General features: G+C 44.1%; 1 protein-coding gene across 1 annotated transcript in view; it reads right to left on the minus strand.

Annotated features, from left to right (window-relative positions):
• LOC130480898 (RNA-binding protein FUS-like) overlaps nt 1–27,237 on the minus strand; it is a 56,966-nt gene that overhangs the window by 1,919 nt on the left and 27,810 nt on the right. The window contains exon 2 of the mRNA XM_056853520.1: nt 17,363–17,670. Within this exon, the coding sequence (XP_056709498.1) occupies nt 17,363–17,670 (308 nt within the window). The remainder of the gene's footprint in view (nt 1–17,362; nt 17,671–27,237) is intronic.

Genomic DNA, 27,237 nt, shown 5'->3' on the forward strand with positions numbered 1-27,237 from the left:
CTGAGTAGATTATATTTTCCCTCTTTAAGTGAATGGTCGTTCTGTACAATCAGGCTTTCCCACTGCCTTCTAAATCGATGTGTGTGTGTGTAAAGTGCCGTCAAGTCGCAGCCGACTTATGGCGACCCCTTTTTGGGGTTTTCATGGCAAGAGCCTAACAGAGGTGGTTTGCCAGTGCCTTCCTCTTCTAAATCGATAACCCCTTCAAAAATGTTAAAGAGGAATTGCAGGTTTGTTTAATGTTGTTCATCTATCACTCTGGATACCATTAGTGACTGTTTATGTCCCCATGTTTGCGATAATAATCCTGAAGGCCAGCGTGGTGTTGTGGTTAGGAGCGGTGGACTCTAATCTGGAGAACCGGGTTTGATTCCCCTCTCCTCCACATGAGCAGTGGACTCTAACCTGGTGAACCGGGTTGGCTTTTCCACTCCTACACATAAAGCCTGCTAGGTGACCTTGGGCTAGTCACAGTTCTCTTTGAGCTCTCTCAGCCCCACCTACCTCACAAAGTGTCTGTTGTGAGGAGAGGAAGAGAAGGATATTGTACACTGGTTTGAGACTCCTTAAAGCAGGGATGGGGAACCTCAGGCCCGGGGGCCGTATGCGGCCCCGAGGACATTTTTTGTGGCCCTCAGGAGCTCTGGGGCCCTACCGTGGAGGCAGGGCGCAGGGCGGCCCTCCCCGAGGGTGTTCCTGGCTTACAGGGGAGCTGGGGCGCCCTTTGGACCTCCTCTCGCTGACTGTCGGCTGTTGGTCAGTGAGAGGAGAGGGGAGGGACGCATCTCCCAAGGCTACCCCCTACAGCCGTGGCGTGCAGGAACGCCGCGGCACATTGTATGTCCCTCTCACTGCCTGTCGGCTGTTGAGCAGTGAGAGGGAGGCGGGTGGGAAGAGGCCAGCGGCTCCTGGCGGCAGAGCATGCATGCAGGAGCCGATTGGGCTTCAGGGGGGGGCCTTTTGTGGACTCTGGGGGGGCATGGAGACTGGGGCCTGATCGCGGGGCTCCGTGTGCCGCCAGGTGTGTGTGTGGGTGGGGAGGCTGAGGCCCGGTCACACGGGGCCGGCGGGTGTCTGTGTGGGGGGGAAGGCTTTTCTCTCTTTTCTTCCTCTTTTTCTGTCCCTCTTTCTCCTTTCTCTCCCTCTCTTTCTCCCTCTTTTTCTGTCTCCCTCCGTCCTTTTTCTGTCTTTCCCTCCATCCTTTTCTTTATTTCTCCCCTTCTCTCCATTTCTTTCTCCCTTTCTCTCTTTCTCCTTCCCTCCCTTTCCCTCTTTCTCTGTTTTCCTTCCTCCCTTGCTGATCGACTGTGGGCTGTGCCCCCCTGGCGCCTTGTTTGTTCAGGCCCACCTCTGGCTGCCCTCCTGCCGGGGGGGGAGTGGGGGCGCCCTGCATGCCTTCTCTGTGTGGCCTCCCCTGGCATTGCCAACCTCCAGGTGGTGGCTGGAAACCTGGCAACCCTAGCCTCTCCCCCACCCTCCAGGAGATCTACACCTGGTATGGCCCCTGAATGATGTTATAAATGTGCAAATGGCCCTTGGCAGGGAAAAGGTTCCCCACCCCTGCCTTAAAGGTAGAGAAAAGCGGGGTATAAAAACCAACTCTTCTTCTTAAAGAAGATGATATATGATGGATAGATGATAGATGATAGATAGCTAGATAGCTAGATGGATGGATGGATGGATGGATGGATGACTATCTGTTTAGTGGTATCCACCTTTTTAGATACTGTCACCATTCATAGGGGAAGGGCTGTGGCTTAGTGGTAGAGCATCTGCTTGGCATACAGAAGGTCCCAGGTTCAATCCCCAGCATCTCCAGGTAAAGAGACCAGGCAAGTAGGTGATGTCAAAGACCTCAGCCTGAGACCCTGGAGAGCCGCTGCCAGTCTAAGTAGACAATGCTGACTTTGATGGATCAGGGATCTGATACAGTATGTAGCAGCTTTATGTGTTCATGTGTTCATCAGTGTTGAATTTTAGTTTGCCAACACTAAAAGTCAACATCCACCAACCTTTGGACATTTACTGCAAAATTTAGAGCAGTTCCTAGCTTCAATGACTCGCAGTCTAGCTGAATCCCACAGGACCATATAAAGTACATTAACCATGCAAGAGGTTTTTTCCCTGTCCATTTTGTGAAATTAGTATTTGAATCATTAGAAGATAATTGTTCTCAAGAGCACAGGGGGAAGTATATTGGGTGGGAATGGCCAGGGAACACTGGGGGGATAAGCTACAATTTATCTCCTGATTTTAGCAAAGCTGGGGGTGGTAGAAGAAGGATATCCATGGTGTTGGGGGATGGGAGAAGTTGGGGGTTGGTTCTGAATTCAAAAGAAAAGAAAAGTAGGGGTGTGCACCAAGTTTTTCGGTATTTTTCAAGCTCGGGTGTATTAAACCTGAAAATTTTTGAAACATCCAGAACATTTGGAAAATGCCAAAATAAAATAAAATATATGGCTTGGATAGGAAGGCAGGTGAGTTTCTTTTGCCACCCCGTGCCCGCTCCAATTGGAGCATGCAGGCGGCAACAAATGGAACATGCCTGCCTTCCTCCTATCTGAGCCAATTGCCGGCTCAAGCACCACAAGGAGTCCCGAGCCCGCAATCAGCTCATATAAAAATGTAGGGGTGTTTCTTTTGCTGTTGCCTTCCTCCTATCTCTAGCCAATTGCCAGCTTGGGCCTTCACAGATCAGTAAGGAAGGAGGGAAGGGATGGGAGGGGAGAAAAGGGAGTGGTAAATGGTGGCAGGGGCCAAAGCAACCTAATTAATGCTGAATATTTTTTTCGGCCCCCTTTTTTTGCTGCCTTTTTAATGCTGGCAAAATTTTTAAAAAATTGGCATATTGATATGCACACCACGAGAGCCAGCGTGGTGTAGGGGTTAAGAGCGGTGGTTTGGTGTGGTGGACTCTGATTTGGAGATTCCTCACTCCTTCACATGAGTGGCGGAGGCTAATCTGGTGAACTGGATTTGTTCCCCCACTCCTACACATGAGGCCAGCTGGGTGACCTTGGGCTAGTCACTGCTCTCTCAGCCTCACCTATCTCAGAGGGTGTCTGTTGTGGGGGGGGGAGGTAATTGTAAGCCAGTTTGATTCTCCCTTAAGTAGTAGAGAAACGTGGCATATAGCAGTGTTACTCCTCTGAAGATGCCTGCCACAGCTGTGGGCGAAACGTCAAGAGAGAAAATACCAAGACCACAGTCACACAACCCGGATAACCTACAAGAACCGATGAACTCTGACCGCGATAGCCTTCAACAATATTTCGGCATATATACCAAAGTTAAAGATTAGATTTTAAGATAATGATAAATGTGGGTTATTATAATGAATTAGACTTTAATTACGAAGAGAGAAATAAAGATATTAAATGGATAGAGGAGGGGAGAGGGGAAGTTAATTATATATATATATATATTTAATGATAAGATAGAAATTGTTCATATTATATACTATGATTGGAATGATACAATTGAATGTGAATAAGTTTGAATAATAATAAAAATAATAATAATAAAAAACAACAACAATATTTCGGCATATAAAAACCAACTCTTCTTCTTCTTCTTAAAGAGGACTGCCCCGAAACTGGGGCAGAGGATGTTGTTTAGACAAAAGGCAACAGAGTGGTTTCTACTGATCTGAATGCATCTTATTGTTGCAAACATTCCGTTTTAATTGCTGCTACTTGAACACTGCCCTGTCCTGAGGACTAGAGATTACCGTACATAGAGCATCATAAAAATCCAAGGATGAAAAATACTCCGTTGTGTCCTCCTTCCTATGGAAACACCTGACTCGTTTTCAAACTACCAGTGTTTTTACTGTGAATGTATTGGAATATGGAGGCAACCAGTGTATTCCACTAGAAGTCTACTCTTAATTTACTACCACAATCCACAGAGTACAGATCTAGGTAGACCCACTCTCCAATTGCATGTCTCAGCTCTTTTGCATGTCTCAGCTCTACTATTGAACATCAAAGAGGTAAAATCTACTCCCTTGTTAAAGGATCCTTCCTTCTTTTACAGGGGACATTGGCACTGGAATTTGCTGCATTGGTAAATGAGAAAAATATTCTTTGAGGGATGGAAAAGTCAGAAAGCAGTCAGCACATTAGCAGTACAACTGCCAATCTGATATAAATTCTCATGAAAGAAAGTTGGGGTGGATAGGGCTATGTCTTTCGATGCGACAGCCCATATCTATACTAGGGATTGATTAAGAGTTCTTTCCGGAGAACCATGAAGGAAATCTGGAAATTGTTAACAAAAGAACCCCTTAACATTTTCCATCAAACCAGAATTCTCAGTTTTCTTTTGGGAAGTCATATCAGTTAGGCACATAAAACCTAAATCATAGCATCACAGAAACATAGCATAGAATCATAGAGTTGGAAGGGAACACCTGGGCCATCTAATCCAACCCCCTGCACAATGCAGGAAATTCACAACTACCTCCCCCCTCCACACCCCCAGTGATCCTTGCTCCTTGACCAGAAGATGGCCAAGGTGCCCTCCCTCTCATAATCTGCCTGTCATAGAATCAGCATTGCTGACAGATGGCCATCTAGCCTCTGCTTAAAAACCTCCAGAGAAGGAATGTTTACCACCTCCTGAGGAAGCCTGTTCCACTGAGGATCTGCTCTAACTGTTAGAAAATCCTTCATTATGTCTCTGATTTAATTTCAATCTTTTGGTTCTGATCTGATCTTCTGGGGGAACAGAAAACAACTTGACATCTTCCATAAATAAATAGTAGGGTTCAGATCTTGTGTCATTCCCCAAAGAATTCCCATTCACCCACTTCTTCCTTCCTCCATTCATCTCAAACAGTATCTCAGTTTTATTGTCCTTCTCAGACTATTTGTTTGGATTAAGTATTCCAAGGAATACTTAATCCACAAACACTGGGAATTAAATCCATTTTCTTTTTGTTGTCAGTAGGGCCAGACAACTGGCAAGGGGCCTAAGTAGCAGTGGAGGCCCTAACCAGCGACATAATGACATCAACAGCAACGTGCTGACCTCATTTCCTTCACTCCCAAAAGTGATGTCAGCATTTTGCTAAGGGCTGCTGGGGACTCTCCAGCATTTGGGCCAAACTCTATAGTTTAATGATTGAGTTTTCTCCAGTGGGCAGAATGTACCCAGCATCTCCCAGGGATTCAATGATGTCACTTCCAGGTAGGGTTGCCAACCTCAGGTACTAGCTGAAGATCTCCTGCTATTACAACTGATCTCCAGCCGATAGTGATCAGTTCACCTGGAGAAAATGGTCGCTTTGGCAATTGGGCTCTATGGCGTTGAAGTCCCTCCCTTCCCCAAACACTGCCTTATTCTGAATCAGACCCTTGGTCCATCAAAGTCTACTCAGACCAGCAATGGCTCTCCAGGGTCCCAGGCAGAGGTTTTTCACATCACCTACTTGCCTAGTCCCTGTAACTGGAGATGCCGGGGATTGAACCTGGGACCTTCTGCATACCAAGTAGATGCTCTACCACTGAGCTATGGCCCTTCCCCAAAATTAGTATGGTCTACTCCGACTTGCAACTTTTCTCCAAGATCTTATGTAGATCTTCCACATCACCTATTATCAGATCCTTTTAGCTGGAGATGCTGGGGATTGATCCTGGGACATTCTACATGCCAAGCAGATGCCCTACCACTGAGCCACGACCCCTCCCCTAGATGTTGGACTAGATGTTCTTTATGGCCCCTTCCAACTTTATGATTCTATGATTCTACATTGTCCTTCCCACACAATGGACTTCTCTATGAATTAAGATGGGATGCGAAAGTCATTGGGAAAGACTCCCTGCCACCCACAAAGCTGAAGCGAGTGACTACATACTTGCGGTGTGATGGAAGGCACCCACATACACCATAATCAGATCTTTCCATGCAGTCCAGATCACTGAAGACATGAGTCAAAACCTAATGACTGGATCACGGGGGGAGAATTATGGGCAGGTAGTGGATGCTTTGAGAACCAATCAACACTTTGACCATGTGCCTCGATTCCAAAAGACGGTATAAAAGGTCGTTCTTCCCAGGGGTTTCTCATTCACTCAATAACTTGCTTGGAAATCGTCTTCTTCAGCAGGGTGAGTATAAGGACCTCTATTCTCTTTGCTAACAGTGTGTGTTTAGGAAAAAGAAGGAAGACTTCTCTGTCGGGGGCCTCCTGGGGAATGACAGGGAAGCATTTTTTAACAACGGGAAGAGATATGGTCCAATTCATCTCTCTCCCTAGCAATCAGCATGCCCCAGTTTGTTTAGACAATGCATATGCTATGTCTCCAAAGAACCTACTTGAAGGTGATTATGAATTAAAATTGGATAAAATAATAACACAGCTTTTAGAATGTTAAAATTAGCAAACTTAAAAAAAAACAAAAACCTGGAGGGGGTTTCCCCCAAGGTTCGCCAGCAGCGGAGAGGCCCTGAAGGATGACTTCAGAGGGGGTCACCATTTAGTGTTGCCAACTGCCAGGTAGTAGCAGGAGATCTCCTTCTAATTCAATTGATCTCCAGTCGATAGAGATCAGATCACCTGGAGAAAAATGGCCGCTTTGGCAATTGAACTCTATGGCATTGAAGTCCCTCCCCTCCCCAAACCCCGACCTCTTCAGGCTCTGCCCCCAAAATCTCCTGCCAGTTGCAAAGAGGGACCTGGCAACCCTATCACCACTTCAAGGAGATGCAGGGGTCAATAACTCTGTCTTCATGTAAACCTGGACAGAGAGCATTGATGGTAAGAGCCTTTTTGTTTTTAATCAATGTGCCTGGAGAAGTAGGTGGGGAAGTACATATGTTGGGCATCAGGAGATATAGTAGTTGGAGCCAGACATGCAAAGGTTAGGTATGGGGGGAGGGAGTCAGATGTTAATTGCCTATCTATAATAATGGTGGTTTTTTCAGTGATTATTGTAGTTTTTTATCAATACATTACAAATATATTGAATGCCAGGCTGGTTCTAGGAAAAATAGCTCATCTAGGATTTGATCTTGAATGAATAGGCCAGTGGTTAGTGCAAGCCAATGGCATCAGATGCCAGGCAATAGACGACTTAGTTCTTTTAAGTGCACTAGCCAATGCTTTTCATATTCTTTCTGCTGATTTGTTTATTTTATCTCTTGCAAAAATCTGACCTATTTAATTTGCTCCAAGACCTTTACAACAAATAACATATAAGCTGTATGCGAACCCCCTTTCTCTGCGTTGGGGGATCCCAAAAAGGGATTTGGGAAGTGGCATGGTGCAGGACATGCCCATATTGGGGGGCAGCTCCAGATGCCACTTTCCAGGTGGCAGGGGAATCATCAAGTGGCCTACGTCCTGGTGAATCACGGCACTGCCATCCCTAGCCACTCCCAGTGGGACCGCTGGGAGCAGGATGCTCACATCAGGTTGCATTGGGGTCAGCCAATGTACACGGATCCAGCCCACATGCCATGCCAATGTTTCACAGTTGTTTGTAAAGTTAAATAAGTTGTGGCCATTTTTATGCCATAAAAAAGTTGCGTTCAATTCATATCTGTGTTGTGTTGAGTCGACATTAGAATGGTGTGGTTGACAAAGCTTCCCCCGCCTTTAGCCCTGGATCAGCAAATTCTCTGTCTGTCGGTCTTGTCCTCCAGGATTACCCAAACCATAGAAAAGATGAGCCAACAACAACAGAGAGGAGCCAGCTGCTGCTGTTGTAGCTGTTGTGGTGGTGGAAGTGGTGGCCGTGGTGGATGCTGCGGTGGAGGATCTTCTTCATCTCAGCAGAGCCAGAGGAGTGGAGGATGCTGTGGGGGAAGCAGTGGAGGATGCTGTGGTGGTAGAAGCGGCGGCTGCTGCGGGTGTTGTGGTGGCTGCTGTGGTGGCAGAAGCGGCGGTGGCTGCTGTGGTGGTGGAGGACTTTCTCAACAGAGGCAGCAGAAGATCCCTCCCCAGAAGCTGAAGTAGATGTCTTCAAGAAGAATCGGAATGCGATGCAAATCCCTCCCTTTCTTGCAAGGCGTTTTCGACTAATGTCTCCCCATCCTATTCCAATCTGTTGGTTTGTGAAGACATTAAAAGTTAATAACATGCAAATGGATGTGTTTTGTGGTCTTTCGCCCTGCTTTCACTGAGTCACACATATGTTCATAATCCAAAAACACACAAGTATACTCCAAAGAAAGCCTACCTCCCTTCTGACCCACCTTCCAAATCGGGCAGCCGACCAGGGTTTCAAGAAGCCATATACTATATCTGTTGCCTAACCGGGATTATAAAATCAGAAAGAATTGACCCAGACATACCATAATATGTAGACTGGGAGAGAGATGAATAGCCTCATCAAAATTTTTGGGCAACTGTTCTTGCCTCAGAGCCAGTGTGGTGTAGTGGTTAAGAGCGGTGGACTTTAATCTGGAGAACCGGTTGTGATTCCCCACTCCTCCACATGAGTGGCAGACTCGAATCTGGTGAACCGGGTTTGTTTTCCCACTCCTCCCCAAGAAACCTGCTGGGTGACCTTGGACTAGTCACAGTTCTCTTAGACCTCTCTCAGCCCCACCTACCTCACAAGGTGTCTGTTGTGGGGAAAGGAAAGGAAGGAGATTCTAACAAAAAAGTCTCACTGATACATTAGTGTTCCACTGATTTTTTTTAATTTTAATTTTTTGCCATCAAGTTGTAACTGACTTATGTCAACCCTGTTGGGTTTTCATGGCAAGAGACATTCAGAGGTAGTTTACCAGTACATAGCAACCATGTTATATCTTGGTGGTCTCCCATCCAAATACTGGAAATGGGATTTGAAATAACTGAAAGGGGGTTCAAATCACTGAATGAAATTCCACCTAGGGTTCCCAACTCGTTGGAGGGGGGTGGGAATCTCTTTAATAAAGGTTTAATTAGTTTAAAAGAGCAGCTGAAGCTTTCTGCAGGGTGAAGTTAAATAATATAACCGGATAATTGCTTGCAGATAAAACTTTTATTAAAGCGACAACTGGAAGAACCAGTTTATGTGTTGGCAATCCTAGTCCTATCTGAAATGTTACTTTAAAACAGAAATGCTAGATTTCAATAAGAGTTCTAGCTTGCTCTCTGTGAGTTACTACCTACTACTTCAGTCTGAAGTTACACAACCTGGACAAGGTGTGAGCCATGAGGGTTAGAGATGAGTCATAAGGAACCATGAAAGGTGATCAGAATCCTAGTTTTCAACTTCTCGCTTCTCTATGGAGGAGGGGGTTGACCCCTTTAGGACCCCATAAAATTGGATTCTCTGTTCCAAACTTTACCAAACTTTGGGGTTTATGCAAGTACAGTGCCTTGAAGCTACACTGCAAATTTGGTGACTCTACCTCAAAAATCCCCCTGGAAGAATTTTAAAATATTCACTTTTCACAGTTTGTAATGGCTGCCTGTTTTCTCAACCAAGAATCATGGGAAAACTCAGTTTCCCATGAATGGTTGCAATGGTTTTGCACAATTGCACATGCCCATTGCAAGTATTCATGGGAAACTGAGTTTTCCCATGATTTGGGACAGATGCAGCCATTACACACTGTGAAAATAAAGTATTTTTAAAATTCTCCTGTGGGGGCTATTTTTGGAGGATGACTCACCAAATTTTCAGGAGAGCTTCAAGGGACTCTACTTGCATGAACCCCAATGTTTGGTAAAGATTGGAACAGGGGTCCAATTTTATGGGGTCCCGAATGTAAAGTTTACAATTCTTCTCTATGGAGGAGGGGGTCGACCCCTTCCGGACCCCATAAAATTGGACCCCCTGACCTAATCATCACCAAACTTTGGAGTTCATGCAAGGAGAGTCCCTTGAAGCTCTCCTGAAAATTTGGGAACTTTACCTCCAAAAATGCTTTCCCCAGAACTAATTTAATTTAATTTAAAAAGCCTGGGGAAATCCAAAGCTGAAACAAGTCGAATACCTATTTGGCTGATTTGACGACCGGCTATTTGGCTTTGGCTTTATTCCCAGGTTTTGGTATTCAGAAAAACCAAAAACCGAATATTGCAAAATGGCTAATTTCAGGGTTGTTGTTTTTTTTATTCAGGTCTATCAATATTCACAACCTTATTGCTGGGGTCTCTATAAGTTGGCTGCAACTTGATGGCAGTTTACAAGGTGTGCTGACATTCCCCACCCCAATTTGACATCTATTCAGACATAAAATCCCCTGGAGAATGTCATCACTCACATATTAAAATCAGCCGTCACTCATGACATTCGCAGTGACACATGCATATCATGAAACACATCTGGAATTCCTCTAACATTTTAGAAGTGGCTGCTGGTTTCCACAGCAAACAGACAGGTTGAACTTGATGGAAGGAAATGTTCACATCAGAAAAATGTTAAGTGTAATCCATTGAAACCTGAACCCTGCCCTATCCTGAGGATTCAGGAGACATGCAGCAGATGAAAACTCCTGTCAAGAGTAAACTTCTTAGCTGTTTCTACCCTGATGTTTGCCACATTATTGACATGTTTAGAGAAAATACCAGCATTCATTTGGTGGTTTAACGGGAAGAAGAAGAAGAAGAAGAAGAAGAAGAGTTGGTTTTTATACCCCACTTTTCTCTACCTTTTTTTAAGGAGTCTCAACGTGTAGTGGAGTACTGTGTGCAGTTCTGGAGGCCTCACTTCAAAAAGGATGTGGAAAAAATCGAGCGGGTGCAGAGGAGAGCGACGAGGATGATCAGGAGCCTGGGGACCAAACCCTATGAGGAAAGGCTGGGGGAACTGGGAATGTGTAGTCTGGAGAAGAGGAAGTTGAGGGGGGCAGGGTTGCTTTCTTTAAGTATTTGAAGGGCTGTCACTAAGAGAAGGGCAAGGAGCTGTTCCTGTTGGCAGCAGAGGATAGGACTTGCAATAATGGGTGTAAATCGCAGGCGGAAAGTTACCTGCTGGATATTAGGAATTGTGTTTTTTTTTTTACTGTAAAAGCTGTTTGGCAGTGGAATCAGCTACCTAGGGAAGTGGTGAGCTCCCCCGCGCTGGCAGTCTTTAAGCAGAGGCTGAACAAGCACTTTTCAGGAATGCTCTAGGCTGATCCTGCATTAAGGAGGGGGTTGGACTAGATGGCCTGTATGGCCCCTTCCGTGATTCAATGATTCCATCTGTCAATCTGTCTATCTATATATAGATAGGAGAGATAGGGGAGGTTAGTTCCTTCAGTGCAGTGATAGAAAGATCAGAAGACGTGTATCATGTTGAAAATAAAAAGCGAGTATCTGGTGTGAGTTTTGTGTATGAGAAATAAATACTTGTTCTGTTGTAGTTTTCAACACATACAACGTTAAAAAGAGTAAATATTGACAAACTGCAGCATTGAATTGAATCTTTCCAGCATTAAATTTGTAGTTCAACAGGAGAGCGGCATCCGAGAGAGTAGATTATTTACAGAAAAAGAAAGCCAAGGAAATATTTGGTAAACCTCAACAGCCAAAGTCCGGGTGAAGAGCCAGCCTTTGAGATAAGAGTTACAAAGTTGAGGGGAAAAATCGAGGAAGTACACTTTTGCAATTAGCTGTGGGGATGTAAATTCTAGTCTTAAGCATTTTTACAGCTTTTAAGTTTGTTATAAAGTGCTAATAATTGCAATTTTAATAATGATTGTTTATCTTTGCGGTCAGCTAGTTCATCAAACTTATCATATTGTAACTTTGAAGTAGAAACTCAGAATTTTGAGAACATGCTTTGAGTTTGCACATTATTATCTTTTTCCTATGTCATCTATTCATTTGACAAGAGATTAAGATTAGGGATAAAATGCTTGTTGGAAGAAATTTTGTCTGATCTGCATATTCAAAGACTTTTATGTCTTAAGAATTTTTTAATATTCTCATAACAATATTTCAATGTTCTCATAACAACTGGACTCTGGAAGGGTATATAAAGGGACCCAATATTGTAAGAGGTAGAAGACTCTTTGTCAGACACGTCCATGATGTCTGTATGAGAGTTTCCCAACATGGCATGCTAATGGGTAGGTAACAGTGTATTTTTAATTACTGTAATCAGATCTGTTATAATTTGTTATATTCTGTTAGAAATCTGTTAGATTTTTTCATGTAAACTGACTTTCATATATTTCATATATGCTATTGAGTTTTATACTTTTACATTAATAATTTTGAAGGACTAACAATAAAACGAATTCTAACACAATTCAAAGTTGTATGCTTACCTGATGTGGTAACGGTTAACAAGATACCATATCTTTTAGTGAGATTTAAAAAAATCTGAAATCATTACCACTAAGCACTGTAAATGATCTGCTTCAGCTCAGAAATGTATATGTGACCAAGGGTCAGTAAATATTTATATCCTTCATGGTTGAATAGATGGAGCTTTTCTGGGGCCCACGGTATCTTCCACTTGGCCCCGCAAGGTTGGCCCAAATGGATCACACTATCCTTTCAATTGTTTCTCATTCTATGAATTAAAATCAGCTGGTCAAAGGTGATGGGAAAGATGCCATCTCTCTTACGTAGCTGAGACTGGGAATTACATAGGTGTGGGGTAATGGAAGGCAACCACATGAACATCCACATACACACCTACACTGCAGGTCACTGAAGGTAACCAACTCAGTGATGGGTGAGCCATGACTACGAAATGGACGTGGAGTTAAAGGCAGGCACTGGATGCTTCAAAAGGCAGTCAATGCTTTAGTCTAGGGCTGTCGATTTGGTTCGTCTGAACCGAAAAAACAGCCGAATTTTCCCTGATTCTGGGGTTTTCAGTTAGGATGGAACTGAATTCAAAAAAGGCAGGAAAACGATGAGCCAAATTTGGCGAGTTCGGGGCAAGCACTGAATAAATTTGGCAAATTCGGGAGCTCCAAATCAGCAGCATAACCGTCAGTTAGTAATCAACTAGCAGCATTCTCCCGCGGCCAATTGGTGGCCAAGCTGGGTCTTCTTCTGGACAATCAGTCGTGGTTGAGTGTGTGAGCCCAGCTGCTGTGTGGCCCGGGGAGAGAAAGAGAGAGTGTCTGTTTGTGTGTGAGAGAGATCCCCATGGGGGGGGGTGCATGTGCACATTTGCAGCTTTCCGTGGCTCCGGGGGGGCATTTTTGGAGATAGACGTCCAAATCTTTCAGGGTAGCTTGAGGGGACTCTTCTTGCGAGAACCCCCAGGTTTTGTGAAGATTGGATCAGAGGGTCCCAAGATATGGGGCCTGGAAGGGGTTGGCCCCCCCCAAATCGCCCATAGGAATAAAGCCATTAAAAACACATTCGTGCCTTTCCATGGCTCCGGGGGGGCATTTGTTGGGGGGGGGTAGAGGTCCCAAACTTTCAGGGTAGCTTTAGGGGTCCCTTCTTGAAAGAACCCCCAAGTTTTGTGAAGATTGAATCAGAGAGTCCCGAGATATGGGGCCCGGAAGGAGCGAATGTGTTTTTAATGGCTTTATTCCTGAGGGCGATTTGTGGGGAGCGACCCCTTCCGAGCCCCATACCTTGGTACCCTCTGATCCAATCTTCACAAAACTTGGGGGTTCTTGCAAGAAGGGTCCCCTCAAGCTACCCTGAAAACCTGGGACCTCTACCCCCAAAAATGCCCCCCCCGGAGCCGCAGAAAGGCACGAATGTGTTTTTAATGGCTTTATTCGGCCGAATTTTCCCCCAAACTCGGAACTTGGCGCCGAATTCCACGGATCCGAATCGGGGGAGTTCGGACTTCGGCATTTCTCGAATTAAAATGGGCCGAATTTTGCCGAATCTGAATTTTACTGAATTTTTTTTTCAACAGCCCTACTTTAGTCCCATGCCTCAATTCCAAAAGGGGATTCTGGAAGATGGTATAAAAGATCATCTTCTTGGTGCTTCTCATTCACTGGGGTATTCTTCACGGACATTTGCTGCTGTTTCGATGCTGATTTGCATCAGAGTCAAATTTTGGTTATTCACTGCAGATCCGTGGTTTTCCCCCCTTAGCAAAATAAGCCGGGTTAAAAGAGAGGCAATCCAAACCACTTTTGAAACGATCTTTCCTGTGAACACGTGTTTTCTTGCGCGGATGCCCATGAAAAAATGTTTGCTTTGCTCCCCGGGACGTCTCCTTTCTCCTCCCCCAAGAACGGTGATTGGTTGGGGGAGTTTTGCGTTCAGACAGGAATACCGCCCCTTTGGCTGCCTGCCTGCCTGCCTAGAATCCTGGCACTTCTCTCCCTCCGTCCCTGCATGCCTTCCCCGCCCCTCGCCTGGGATGGGTCTTGGAGCTGGGCCCACACCTCCAAGCCCAGGGGGACGTCGGACAGACGGCTCCAGGGGGAGACTGGCGGGGCCACGCCATGTGCTCCTCGCGTGCTGGGGGGGGTGGTGGCGGCAGCTCAATCTAGGGCAGTGGGGGGGATCTTCAAGAGAAGGGGCTGTTGGCCCTTCTGCTCCAAAGGGGAGGGGGGATTTTTGAGAAATCGGATGGGGAAAATGTGCATCCTGAGAGCGGAAAACCCAAGTCAAAACTCCCTCCCATCACTTTTCTGAAGAGGGGCGGCCAGCCTCCTCTTATCTCCCTCCTCACTCTCGATGCACTGTGGCCGGATCATGGCCAGTGCGCAATCCAGGGGCCTTCTTTCCTCTCCCCCCCTCGCCATGCACACTGGCTGGATCAGGGCTGGCACGCAAGCTAGGAGCCCTCCTGTCTCTCACGATGCAATGTGGCCGGATCATGGCCAGCGCGCAATCCAGGGGCCTTCTTTCCTCTCCCCCCTCCCCATGCACACTGGCTGGATCAGGGCTGGCACGCAAGCTAGAAGCCCTCCTGTCTTTCACGATGCAATGTGGCTGGATCATGGCCAGCGTGCAATCCAGCGGCCTTTCCTCTCCCCCCCCTCCCCATGCACACTGGCTGGATCGGGGCTGGCACGCAAGCTAGGAGCCCTCCTGTCTTTCACGATGCAATGTGGCTGGATCATGGCCAGCGCGCAATCCAGGGGCCTTCTTTCCTCTCCCCCCACCCCCATTCCCACTTTCAGCTAAACACTTCTCTGGGCACATGGATTCCCTGCCCCCCCCATCCTGTCTATCATTAAAGGGCAATGGGTTCAAACCTATAGAAAATAGAGGGAAGCTTTGAGGAAAGCGCTGCCTCCCCCCCCCCCCAATTTGGAATCTGACTGTTCCCAAAGCAGAACAGAGCGAGGGTGGAAGAAAAATGGAGGAGACCAGAGGGACTGGTGCTTGTTTTTTGTGCTGGGGCTGGTGAATCGCATGAGGGTGGAGTTGGGGCAGAGCTGGGGGCAGGCATAAACAATGAGCCTGTTGGAAGGGGAGGCCTCCTGCAAAAGGGACAGACCAAACCGTTGTCAAATACAGCGTGCTTTGTTCCCATGAAAAACCAAAACTACAGATAATTGATGGGGATAAATTGCGGCCATGAAAAAAACATTTAAATCGTGTTTTTCTTTAGTCCGTGGCAAAACAGAAGCAAAATCTACCGTGAAGAATGCCCCACTGAGTCACACTTGCCTTGACAAGATCTTCTTGGTGTTCAAGTGGGTGAGTATGAGGAACTCTTCTCTTTGCTAATGATATATCTTTTGGATAGGAGGAGGCCTTTTGCAACATCTGAACCTCGAGTGATATCTTCCAGCAATTGCTTTTGTAAAAACTGAGAGATGTTTGGTCCATATATTCTGTGTTCCACTAATTACTTTGTTATAATTTCTTATAGTTAGATACTGGCATTGTAAAGCTGCATCTGTTTTGCAAGGAAGATACCCAGTTCTTCGTTTCAGTGAATGGCCAATCCTTGACTTTGCCGTCTCAGATAACATCCATGTCTTTTCAAGCAGATCAATATGGAATCTCTTATATGCATATGGGGACAGTTACATAATTCTGGACCTATTGCTTGACCAGCATGGTGAAGAGTTTCTTTCACTGTGAAATGTGTGAGAACTTCCTATGCAGATCAGCAGTTTCCCTTGTTGGATAGCCATCTGTAGCATAATTTAGCATTGTTGTAATTATTGTAACTTACCTTTTAATTATATTATATTGTATTATATATACTAACTATTGGAAGCCGCCCTGAGCCCAGCTTGGTTGGGGAAGGGTGGGATATTAAATAAATAAATAAATAAATAAATAAATAAATAAATAAATGCATACATGCATACATGCATACATGCATACATACATAAAATATCAATTTGATGCACATTTCTAAATGAGATTTCTGTGTACAAATGGGCTAACAACAAGCATCATGGGACTTCTTTGTTTCTCTTGGCACAATGCCTATGTTCCCTCAACTGAAAATGTCAAGGATGTACCATGGGACTTGATGCATGATCCTAACATGTGTTATTGCACAGAGCTATTGTCCCTTGACTATAGCATTGGAAGAAACTTTATATTCAGTCAGTTGATTGATGTTGCAAGCCCAGCATTGTTTGCTCTGAGTAGCATTTATCTCCAGCCTAGGGACATTCACAGTTCTGCTACCTGGGATGGCATTATTGTGAAATAAATGTATAGCCTTCTATATGCAACCTCAGTTTTTACTGCTAAGAATTATTCCACCTCCAAAAGAAAAAGAACCTGCTATAGTGGAGGCAAGGTTAAATGGCTCGTGTCTGTACCTGACTGTAGAATCAGAACTATGGGGAACATTAAGGATTGTATAGAGGAGAAGAAGAGTTGGTTTTTATGCCCCACTTTTACCTACCTTTAAGGAGTCTCAAAGCAGCTTACAATTGTCTTCCCTTCCTCTCCCCACAACAGACACCTTGTGAGGTAGGTGGTGCTGAGTGTGTCTAGCCCAAGGTCACCCAGCTGCCTTCATGTGTAGGAGTGGGGAAACGAAACTGGTTCTCCAGATTAGATTCTGCCACTCATGTGGAGGAGTGGAGAATCAAACCCGGTTCTCGAGATTAGAGTCTGCCGCTCTTAACCACTATACCATGCTGGCTCCCTAGAGGAATAGAAGTCCCTAGTTAGGTAGCTATAAGATTACTTCATGATTCCTCAATAAAACAACTGGTAGGAATATTGAGGAATTTCTCACTTAATAGATCAGTTGTAATAGTGGGAGATCTCCAGCCACCACCTGTAGGTTGGCAACCCTATGCAACAGGTCTTCTATTACCCTCCAGTGTTCCTTCATACATAGACGGATGCTGGACGGATGGATGTCTGAGATAGCCCTTATGGTAAACGTAATGGTTTACATGTTTCTTGAGGCAATCAGAATTCTAAGAAACACTATTAAAATTATGTACAGTGACTGAAGGAAGGGGGAATGACTTGGGGATTTAATATCAGCACCAAATTATGCATTTTTCTCCTTAAGAATGCAGCCTGAAAATGATATTTCTCTGTATTGTCCTCCAGGGTTACCTCAGCCATAGAAAAGATGAGCCAACAACAACAGAGAGGAGCAAGCTGCTGCTGTTGTAGCTGTTGTGGTGGTGGCAGTGGCGGTCATGGTGGATGTTGTGGTGGAGGGTCTTCTTCATCTCAGCAAAGCCAGAGAAGTGGGGGATGTGGCAGAGGAAGCAGTGGGGGATGTTGTGGAAGTAGAAGTGGTGGCTGTTGCGGGTGTTGTGATGGCTGATGTGGTGGTAGAAGCAGTGGTGGCTGCTGTGGTGGAGGATCTTCTCAACAGAAGCAGCAGAAGATCTTTCCCCAGAAGCTGAAGTAGATGCCTTCAACAAGGGATCAGAAGACCTACAGACAATGTCCGTAACACATCATAAATCCCTTCTCTTCTTGCAATCCCTTCTTTCTCTTTGGCCCATGTCTCCCAATCCTATCCCAATCTTTTGGTTTCTGCCAACACTAAAACTTAATAATATGCAAATGAATGCATTTGGTAGTCTTTCTTCCTTCTTCTACTGGGTCACACATATGTTCCTAATCCACACGCGCATCATCCACACATATTCCAAATCAAGCCTATACAATTTGTGACCCACCTACCAATTATGGCTTCACTCCAGGGGGCTCAAAAAAGCCATATACTGTTGGTGTTGCCTAACTGGGAGTGCAAAATCAGAAAGAATTGACCCAGACACACCGTAATAGACTTGTGGAAATGTGGGCATAGATTTGTAGGAATGTTCTTGCTTGCTGATTGGCTCTCATTCTAGTTAGTCCTTCCATTTGCTCTTGGGTCTGCCAGCCCAAGTTATGCTTGATTGTTTTATAGGTGTTTTATCTCACAGAGGAATAGATGATTGTGTACATACTAGAAATCCCCATAAACTATAGACTAGGGGGAAAAAAAAGAAAAGAATGCAGTCTTGGAAACTCTTCAATGTAAATGAAAGCAAGCAATCTCTCCCCCCCCCCCCATTTACTTTCACACTAATTTAATCTTTAGGAAGACAGAAGCCTTCTACATAATAATTACATATGTTGAGATAAATCAGTGTAGAGCAGGAGCAGAGACAAATCCCCTGCCCCACCCTATATTTGATTGTCAGCTTGTAAGCATCTCGTCTACACATGCAAAATTTCCCTCCCTGTCACTGGAAATAATTGGGAAAAAAGCAGTGTTCTGGTTGACAGGGATAGAGCCTGGGCATGTACATCATGGGCAAGTGATCGTGCGCAGGCAGGGGGTGGAGCCAATGTACTCATGACTGCCTCCTGTCTCCACATGATGATTTCAACACATTAAAATGTTTTCTGCAGAGAGCTACTGTTAAACCATTACCCCTATTTTCCTCTAGGATCAGGAGGTGAAACCATATCTTTATAGACAATCAAAAAAGGGGGAAATAACTCAACCAGAAAAGTACAGTTATCCTAAGGGTTGAGCTGGAAACTAAAAATTATTATAAAGTAATATATGTATTAGGTGTATACAATAAAATAGATTAAAACACTGGGCCTGGAATACAGGCTACAGTGTAATGTCTGAAATCATTATATGCTATAGGAAATGTATTCTTTGATTTGAATTATATTCTTTGTACTCAATAAAGTATATCTGCACTTATAAACATGCCACACTCAGTATATAAGAGTTGGCATCCATTACTATAGTCACACCAAGCACTTGTATATGTTACATGCCTCGAGTATAAGAGGCCCAGTTTTGCTCCATAGATGGTCTTAGTATGCTTTCATAAGCTGGTTTTCCAGAGATAAAGGACACACTAGGAACCTCCTTAGTTAGCCTTGGCAGGAACTAAGGTCCAAGATAAGGATAGCAGTAACTTAGGATCAAACGAAAAAGCACCTGACAATGGTCGGTCTTCTCTGCTCATTAGTGAGCATTAGATCACCACTTTCTATGCAACACCTCTGATTCTCTAATAGGGTATGCTAATCCGGGGGTCCCTAGTATTGGGTATTTGGGTCTCTACGTTATGTATTGCGTCTTTGTACCACCCATTACCAAAGACTATATTAGTGCTTGCAATCCTTTGATGTGTGTGTGAATTGTCCGGCGCTCTGGGCAATTTTCACCAGGGGTTTGTATATTGGTCCAATAAACAAACTGCTTTGAACCTTCAACCTCCTGCTGTTTTATTGTCATTGGGTATTGATACAATATTACAGGCATTTCAACAGTACATATAAAACCTTGTTTTATATGCTTGATTGTTTTATAGGTGTAACTGTATAAACAGTTACAAAAATAATCAGCACCGTTGATGATATGCAAAATAAAAATGACCAATAGACCATATGTGTTTTGACCTTTTGGTCCTTCCTCAACTGGTCAAATTATACAAAACATGATTATTAAAAACACATCCAGAAATGCACTGTGTGTGTGTGTGTTAAGTGCTGTCAAGTCGTTTCCGACTCATGGTGACCCTATGAATCAATGTCCTCCAAAGTGTCCTATCCTTAACAGCCTTGCTCAGATCTTGCAAACTGAGGGCGGTGGCTTCCTTTATAGAGTCAATCCATCTCTTGTTGGGTCTTCCTCTTTTCCTGCTGCCTTCAACTTTTCGTAGCATGACTGTCTTTTCCAGTGACTCTTGTCTTCTCATAATATGTCCAAAGTACGACAAGCTCAGTTTAGTCATTTTACCTTCTAGAGTCAGTTCAGGCTTGATTTGATCTAAAACCCACTGATTTGGGTTTTTGTTTTTTTGTTTTTTGGTGGTCCAGGGTATCCATAACATTCTCCTCCAACACCACATTTCAAAGGAATCTGCTTTCTTCATTGTCCAGCTCTCACACCCATACATAGTAATAGGGAACACGATGGCATGAATTAACCTGATATTGGTTGCCAGTGACAAATCCTTACACTTAAGATTTTTTTCTAGCTCCTTCATGGCTGCCCTTCCCAGTCTCAATCTCCTTCTGATTTCTTGGCTGCAGTCTCCCTTTTGGTTGATGATGGAACCAAGAAATGCACTTTACAAGGTATTATATCAGAAATGTATAAACCTTATATCCTGTGTAGCTAGATGTAAATTAATACCACCAATCAAAGGTCTTTCTGTATGGTAATTTGCTCACACTAGTGTCTAGTGCAAAAAAAATTGTTTCTATTGTTTATTTATATTTTGTATATCATCAACGGTGTTGATTATATTGTCGAAGGCTTTCACGGTCAGAGTTCATTGGTTCTTGTAGGTTATCCGGGCTGTGTAACCGTGGTCTTGGTATTTTCTTTCCTGACATTTCACCAGCAGCTGTGGCAGGCATCTTCAGAGGAGTAACAGTGTCTCTCAGTGTCAAGTGTGTAGGAAGAGTAATATATAGTCAGAAGGGGGTTGGGTTTGAGCTGAGTCATTGTCCTGCAAAGTATTAAAGGTAATGTGCAAATCATTGTCCTGTAAGAATCAAGATAATGTGCTAATGAGGGTGTGGTATGTTAATGTGGAACCATTGTATCCTGAAGTGATCTGTTAATGTGTGAAGTCCAAAGCTAATCTCCATGGCTATTGTTGACTATAGTCTTTGTTAGTCTGGAGGTTTTTAGGACAGGAAGCCAAGCCTTATTCATTCTTAAACTCTCTTCTTTTCTGTTAAAGTTGTGCTGATGTTTATGAATTTCAATGGCTTCTCTGTGCAATCTGACAAAATAGTTGGTAGAATTGTCCAGTCTTTCAGTGTCTTGGAATAAGACCCTGTGTCCTGTTTGTGTCAGTCCATGTTCAGCCACTGCTGATTTCTCAGGTTGGCCAAGTCTGCAGTATCTTTCATGCTCTTTTATCCTTGTTTGTATGCTGCGTTGTGTGGTTCCAGATGTAAACTTGTCCACAACTGCAAGGTATACGATATACTCCTGCAGAGGTGAGGGGGTCTCTTTTGTCTTTTGCTGATCATAGCATCTGTTGTATTTTCTTGGTGGGCTTAAACACTGTTTGTAGGTTATGTTTTTTCAGACGTTTTTCCATCCTATCAGTGACTCCTTTAATAAATGGCAAGAATACTTTTCCTATGGGAGACTGTTTTTCCTGAGTTTTCTGATTTTTGTTTGGTTTAATGGTCCTTCTGATTTCATTTCTGGAATAGCCATTTGCTAGCAGTGCATGATTTAGATGATTAATTTCTTCCTTGAGAAACTGTGGTTCACAGATCCGTCTTGCATGGTCCATTAATGTTTTGAAATTAATCAACAATGTGATATGTCAGCTAAGAAGGTCAATGCAATTCTGGGCTGCATCAACAGGAGTATTGTGTCTAGACCAAGGGAAGTAATAGTACCACTGTATTCTGCATTGGTCAGACCTCACTTAGAATACTGTGTCCAGTTTTGGGCTCCACAATTTAAGAAGGATGTTGACAAGTTGGAGCGTGTCTAGAGGAGGGCGACCAGAATGGTCAAAGGTCTGGAATCTATGCCCTATGAGGAGAGACTTAAGGAGTTGGGTTTGCTTAGTCTGGAGAAGAGAAGGTTAAGGGGTGACATGATAGCCATGTTTAAATATTTGAAGGGATGCCATGTTAATGAGGGAACCAGCTTGTTCTCTGTTGTTTCAGAGACTAGGACACGGAGTAATGGATTTAAACTAAGAGAAAAGCGATTCCACCTAAACATTAGGAGGAACTTTCTGACGGTGAGGGCTGTTCGACAGTGGAATGCGCTGCCTCAGAGGGTGGTGGAGTCCCCATCTTTGGAGGTCTTTAAGCAGAGGTTGGATGGCCATCTGTCAGGAGTGCTTTGATTGTGGGATCCTGCATGGCAGGGGGTTGAACTGGATGGCCCTTGTGGTCTCTTCCAACCTTGTGTGATTTTGTGATTTTTTGTGTGAAACCCAAACCCGAATTTTACTGACGTTTTTTTTTTGCAAACCCCTAGTTAATACTTATGCATTGCTTCAGTTCTGTTTTTTGGACTTCTGGTTGGTTCTACAACCATAATTTTATTGCATTGTTCATTGAATGTCCCATTTGTCGATTGTATTGACTCACTCTGTGTAATTCACCTTGAGTCCAAGTGAGAAAGGTAGATGATAAATAATTTAAACAAATAAATATCTGGTGAAGGATCCCCACCCGTGGAATATTGCCCTTTGATTAAACTGGAACAAATGTAATTGCCTGGCATGGAAGGAACCAGTGGTGTCTAGATTATAGTCCGGAAAGATCACAATCTGACATAACAATGGATAACTGCTATGCTTAAGTAAACAAGGACAGGATCCAACAGTTTATTATTGACTTGCCCTGGGGCAGTCACAATGTCCCCTGGGAGACTGTTAATTGTCATGATCCCTGAAAAACATTACGAGGTTAACTTGAGCAGCTAGATTTGAACCCAGTAGGGCCTTGATTATAGGGATTATGATGATGTGAAACTTTATCCAGTTTCATATTTGGAAAATTATTTTGATTGTGTAGCTATAAAATATGTTCGATAAGGCGACTAGTTTTAGGTTCTATTATTAGTCATGCTAAAGTTTTCTTTTCCAAGCCGGGAAGCCATTTTGACTGTATAACTGCTTTGAATAAGCATGGAAATGTAATCTGTTTGATTTGTTTTTCACTTTTTGTCCTTTTCAATTGTACTGCTGAAATCCTCATTTCCCTTTCCCCCCCTTGTATTCCCCCATATGGAATGAATGAATGAATGAATTTGAATCCAGTAGTACCTTAAAGACCAACAAGATTTTAGGGATATGAACTTTTGAGCATCAGACATTTGACTCTCGAAAGCTCATACCCCAAGAATCTTGTTGGTCTCTAAGGCACTAAATTTGCAGCACAGCGGCAGGTGACTCTCTTTAGAAGAACCCCCAACTTTGGTAAAGATTGGGTCAGGAGGTCCAATTTTATTGGAGCCTATTTTTATCCATTTGGGGACCAATAAAATTGGACCTCCTGACCCAATTTTACCAAACTTAAGGGGTTCATCTAAGGAGAGTCACCAGAAGCTGCAAATTTGGTGCCTTTACCTTTAAAAAGTAGATACCTCTTTTTAAAGGGGGAAAAAACTCGCAGAGTCCCACAAATATTTCCCATATTTTTAATTTGAGGCATTTCGCCTATGGAAGCCTATGGGAAATCCCAAAAAGCCGAAAAAAGCTGAAAATTATTGGCTTTTTCCGGATTCAGCTTTTTTTTCCTCCTTTGGTTTCAGTAAAATGGTGCCTTTTTTCAGATTAAAAAGAAATTGGAAAAAAAAAAACCTGAAAGGCTTTTGGGTGGCTTCGTCCCAGGGCGGCATATCCGAATGCACACCCCTAACCCACACTGATTGACAAGCTAGAAGGAGAAGGCCACTTCTAACAATGTAGACTAGAGGGGAGACAAAGCTTCCCCCGCCCCACATAACAATATGGCTGCTTACAATTAGGGAGAATCTGTGGCTCATTGAAAGAGCATCATCATAGAGAAGGTCCAGGTTGAATCCCCAGCATCTTTAGTTAAAAGATGAGGATTTAGGTGATGTGAAAGGTCTTGACCTAAGACCCTGGAGAGCTGCTGCCAGTATGTGTAGACAATGCTGACTGTGATGGACCAATAGTCTGATAGTATAAGGCAGCTTCATGTGTTCATGTTGTACCCCCATGAAGACATATGACAATAAGATAGGGATTAAACAAGGTTTTATTCAATGGCTGGCCTGCATCAGCAAAACTTTATTTTGTGAGGATTGCAACAGGCTACCCAGGACACTGGAGGCGATGGAGAATTACTCAGGCAGCATAGTACAAGGCCACAACATTGGTTCTGGCTATGTAATCAGAAGCGATGTCATTGAATTGTGGGACACTCTAGGATTTCCATTAAACACTATGGTGAATGTTAGAGTGTCCCTCAACACAATGACATCATTTCCAGTTACAGAGCCAGAAGTGAGGTTGCAGCTTCGCAGATTGCTGTTTTGCCCCACCATTTTTCTGCTGCCCCCCCCCACTATTGAGGGGGGTGGGAGGCAAAGGACAAAGGTGGGAGGTTGCCCGCCACAGTGGGCAAAATGGGCAACCTGACCTCTCTAATTGTGGGCATTGCTATCCTGAGGGGAGGGTCTGTGGCTCAGTTTGTAGAGCATCTGCTTGGCATGCAGGAGGTCCCAGGTTCAATCCCCGGCATCTCCAGATAAAGGGACCTCTGCCTGAGACCCTGGAAAGCCGCTGCTAGTAGACAGTACTGACTTTGATGGAACAAGGGTCTGATTCAATAGAAGGCAGCTTCATGTGTTCATGTGTTCATGTGACTCTGAACTTGTCCGGCATTGTTTCAGGTCTTCTTAGTCCTAGCTTGCCCATTAACTTAGACAAGAGATGCCAACCCTCATCCATGTCACTCAAGCAACTAAGAGTTTGGATGCTTCTGTTGGGCACCAAGAATGTCCCCTCCCCTCCCACCCAACCACTCAAACACATCATAGCCATTTGCGGAATACCCCTTCATTGTTTGATGCTACCTGGTGCTTGTCAATTAACATGGCTTGTTTATTTAGCAAACCACAGTATCCCTAGTAATGGACGAACCAGTCACAAGAAGAACAGTCCAATCCTCAAGAGAGTAACTCCAGTCTAAGCCCATTCATTTCATTGAGTTTAGACTGGAGTAACTCTGTTCAGGATTGCACCGCAAGCCTGTTTAGAACACCACATCCTTGTAACAACATGAAGCAGATTAAAAAAAGAACCTCACCCAATGCTAATTTGTCAAGATCCCAAACATTCATCGCCTAAAGAGAATCAGCTAATCCCATACTGCTCAAAACTGGAGGGCTGATGGGTCTGGAACGTGTACCCAGTGTTCACCTAGGATGGATGGAGCCTGCTTATAAATTTTTCCTTGAAGTATCTCTCATTGGTTGGCCATTAATTCTGCTCAACCAGTGGTGCCTTGTGCTACGTTTAACTTAGAGAGAATGTCACAGTGACATTCGCAGCTATGAATGAATCAAAGATGCTAGTCTTTTCTTATTTAAGTACCTTTATCTAGGGCATACAGAGGTTCCTCTTTCTACTATTTGCCTGGAATTACCGTGGGTCTTGACCATTTCAAAGTTGATTTCTCCACTGATATTTATTTGGTTCTGTGGGGTCTTTCCTCGAGTTCTCCTTGGAGATCTCCAGGAGGCACCACAAGTCCTGCCTATTTGCTAGGGCTTTTGAGGGGTTTGAATGGCTGGCATCTTTTAGAGGCGAAGGGAGGAAAGATTTGAGATTGGGCATTTTATTTTTTTAACTATTATTGTAAGCCGCCTTGAACCATAAGGAAAGGCAGGCTATAAAAGTTTTAAGAAACAAACAAATAATTAAATCTCTTTTTTGCCGTCAAGTCACATCTGACTTATGACAACCCCTGGTGGGGGGTTTTGAAGGCAAGAGACATTTAGTGGTGGTTTGTCATTGCCTGCCTCTGCATCACAACCCTGGTATGCCTTGGAGGTCTCCCATCCAAATACTTGCCAGGGTCCACCCTGCATAGCTTCTGAGATCTGACGAGATCAGGCTAGCCTGGCCTATCCAAATCAGTGCAAATATTTTATAGTATCCAGAATGTTGATCTTGATCATACTTGGTTTATTGAACTTTATTTTATTTGCATATGATTTATTTCTATTATACATTATGTTTTAATAGGGCTGTGCATATCAATAAACCCAAACCGGAAAAAGCCAAAAAAAGGCATTTCAGTAAATTTATGGTTTGGGTTTACCGAATTCAAAAACCTTAGGGGAAAGCCAAAGTCAAATTGGCTATCCCCCCCAAAAAAACGGGTGATTTTCTGGCTTTTTTGGGTTCTCTCCAGGCTTTGTGAAGATCCTTGGGCTGGGGGATTTTTTGAGGTAGAGCTCCCAAACGTGCAGGGTAGCTTGCAGGGACTCTCCTTGTAAGAACCCCAAAGTTTGGTGAAGATTGGGTTGGGGGTCCAAATTAATAGGGTCTGGAAGAGGTCGCCCCCCCCCCACCTCCAGCAGGAAGGTAAGAGTCAGATTCTCTGGTTGTTCGCAACTCGGCTACTGCTTGTCTATGGAGAAGGGAGGGGGCGACCTCTCCAGAGCCCATAACACCAGACCCCCTGACCCAATCTTCACCAAGATTTTGTTTGTGCAAGGAGAGTCCCTGAACGCTATCCTGAAAATTTGGGACCTCTACCCCTAAAAATGCCTCCACAGGAGCTTTGCAAAAAACTCCCATTGTTTTATATTATGAGAATTTTCAATAGCTGGCTTCCACAGTCTTTCGCTACATTGAAAACCCTATGGAGCTGCCATAAGTCAGCTGTGACTTGACAGCCCTTTACACTCATACACACGTGTGTGTGTTGGTGTGTACGTGCACCAGCACAATTATTACATGAATATTGGCTCCAGACATCACTTCATCTTTTGACCAGGAGAGAAAGGCACACGACTGAATTGCCATCTAGGATACGTGTACTTGATCATGGCAGCAAAATACTAAGCAAGAGGCCTCTGGTTTATATCTCTGCCTTTGGCCACAGTATTATTACTATTACCTTGGTCTATTTCTGAGATTATGAATGTATTATTGGAATGTCGAGAACCTTTCTGTATGATTAATATCTATATTATTTGACCACAGAAGAAGAAGAGTTGGTTTTTATATGCCAATTTGCTCTCCCTTTTTAAGGAGAATCAAACCAGCTTACAAACTACTTCCCTTCCTCTCCCCACAGACACTTCGTGAGGTAGGTGGCGTGACTGAGAGAATTCGGAGAATGGCGAATGGCCAAAGGTCACCCAGCAGGCTTCATATGGAGGAGTGAGGAAACCAACCCGGTTCACCAGATTAGCGTCAGCCGCTCATGTGAAGGAGTGGGAAATCGAACCCGGTTCATAGGTTTGCCAGGTCCCTCTTAGCCACAGG

This window comes from Euleptes europaea, chromosome 7 (genome assembly GCF_029931775.1).
Source record: "Euleptes europaea isolate rEulEur1 chromosome 7, rEulEur1.hap1, whole genome shotgun sequence".
NCBI classification, from domain to species: domain Eukaryota; kingdom Metazoa; phylum Chordata; class Lepidosauria; order Squamata; family Sphaerodactylidae; genus Euleptes; species Euleptes europaea.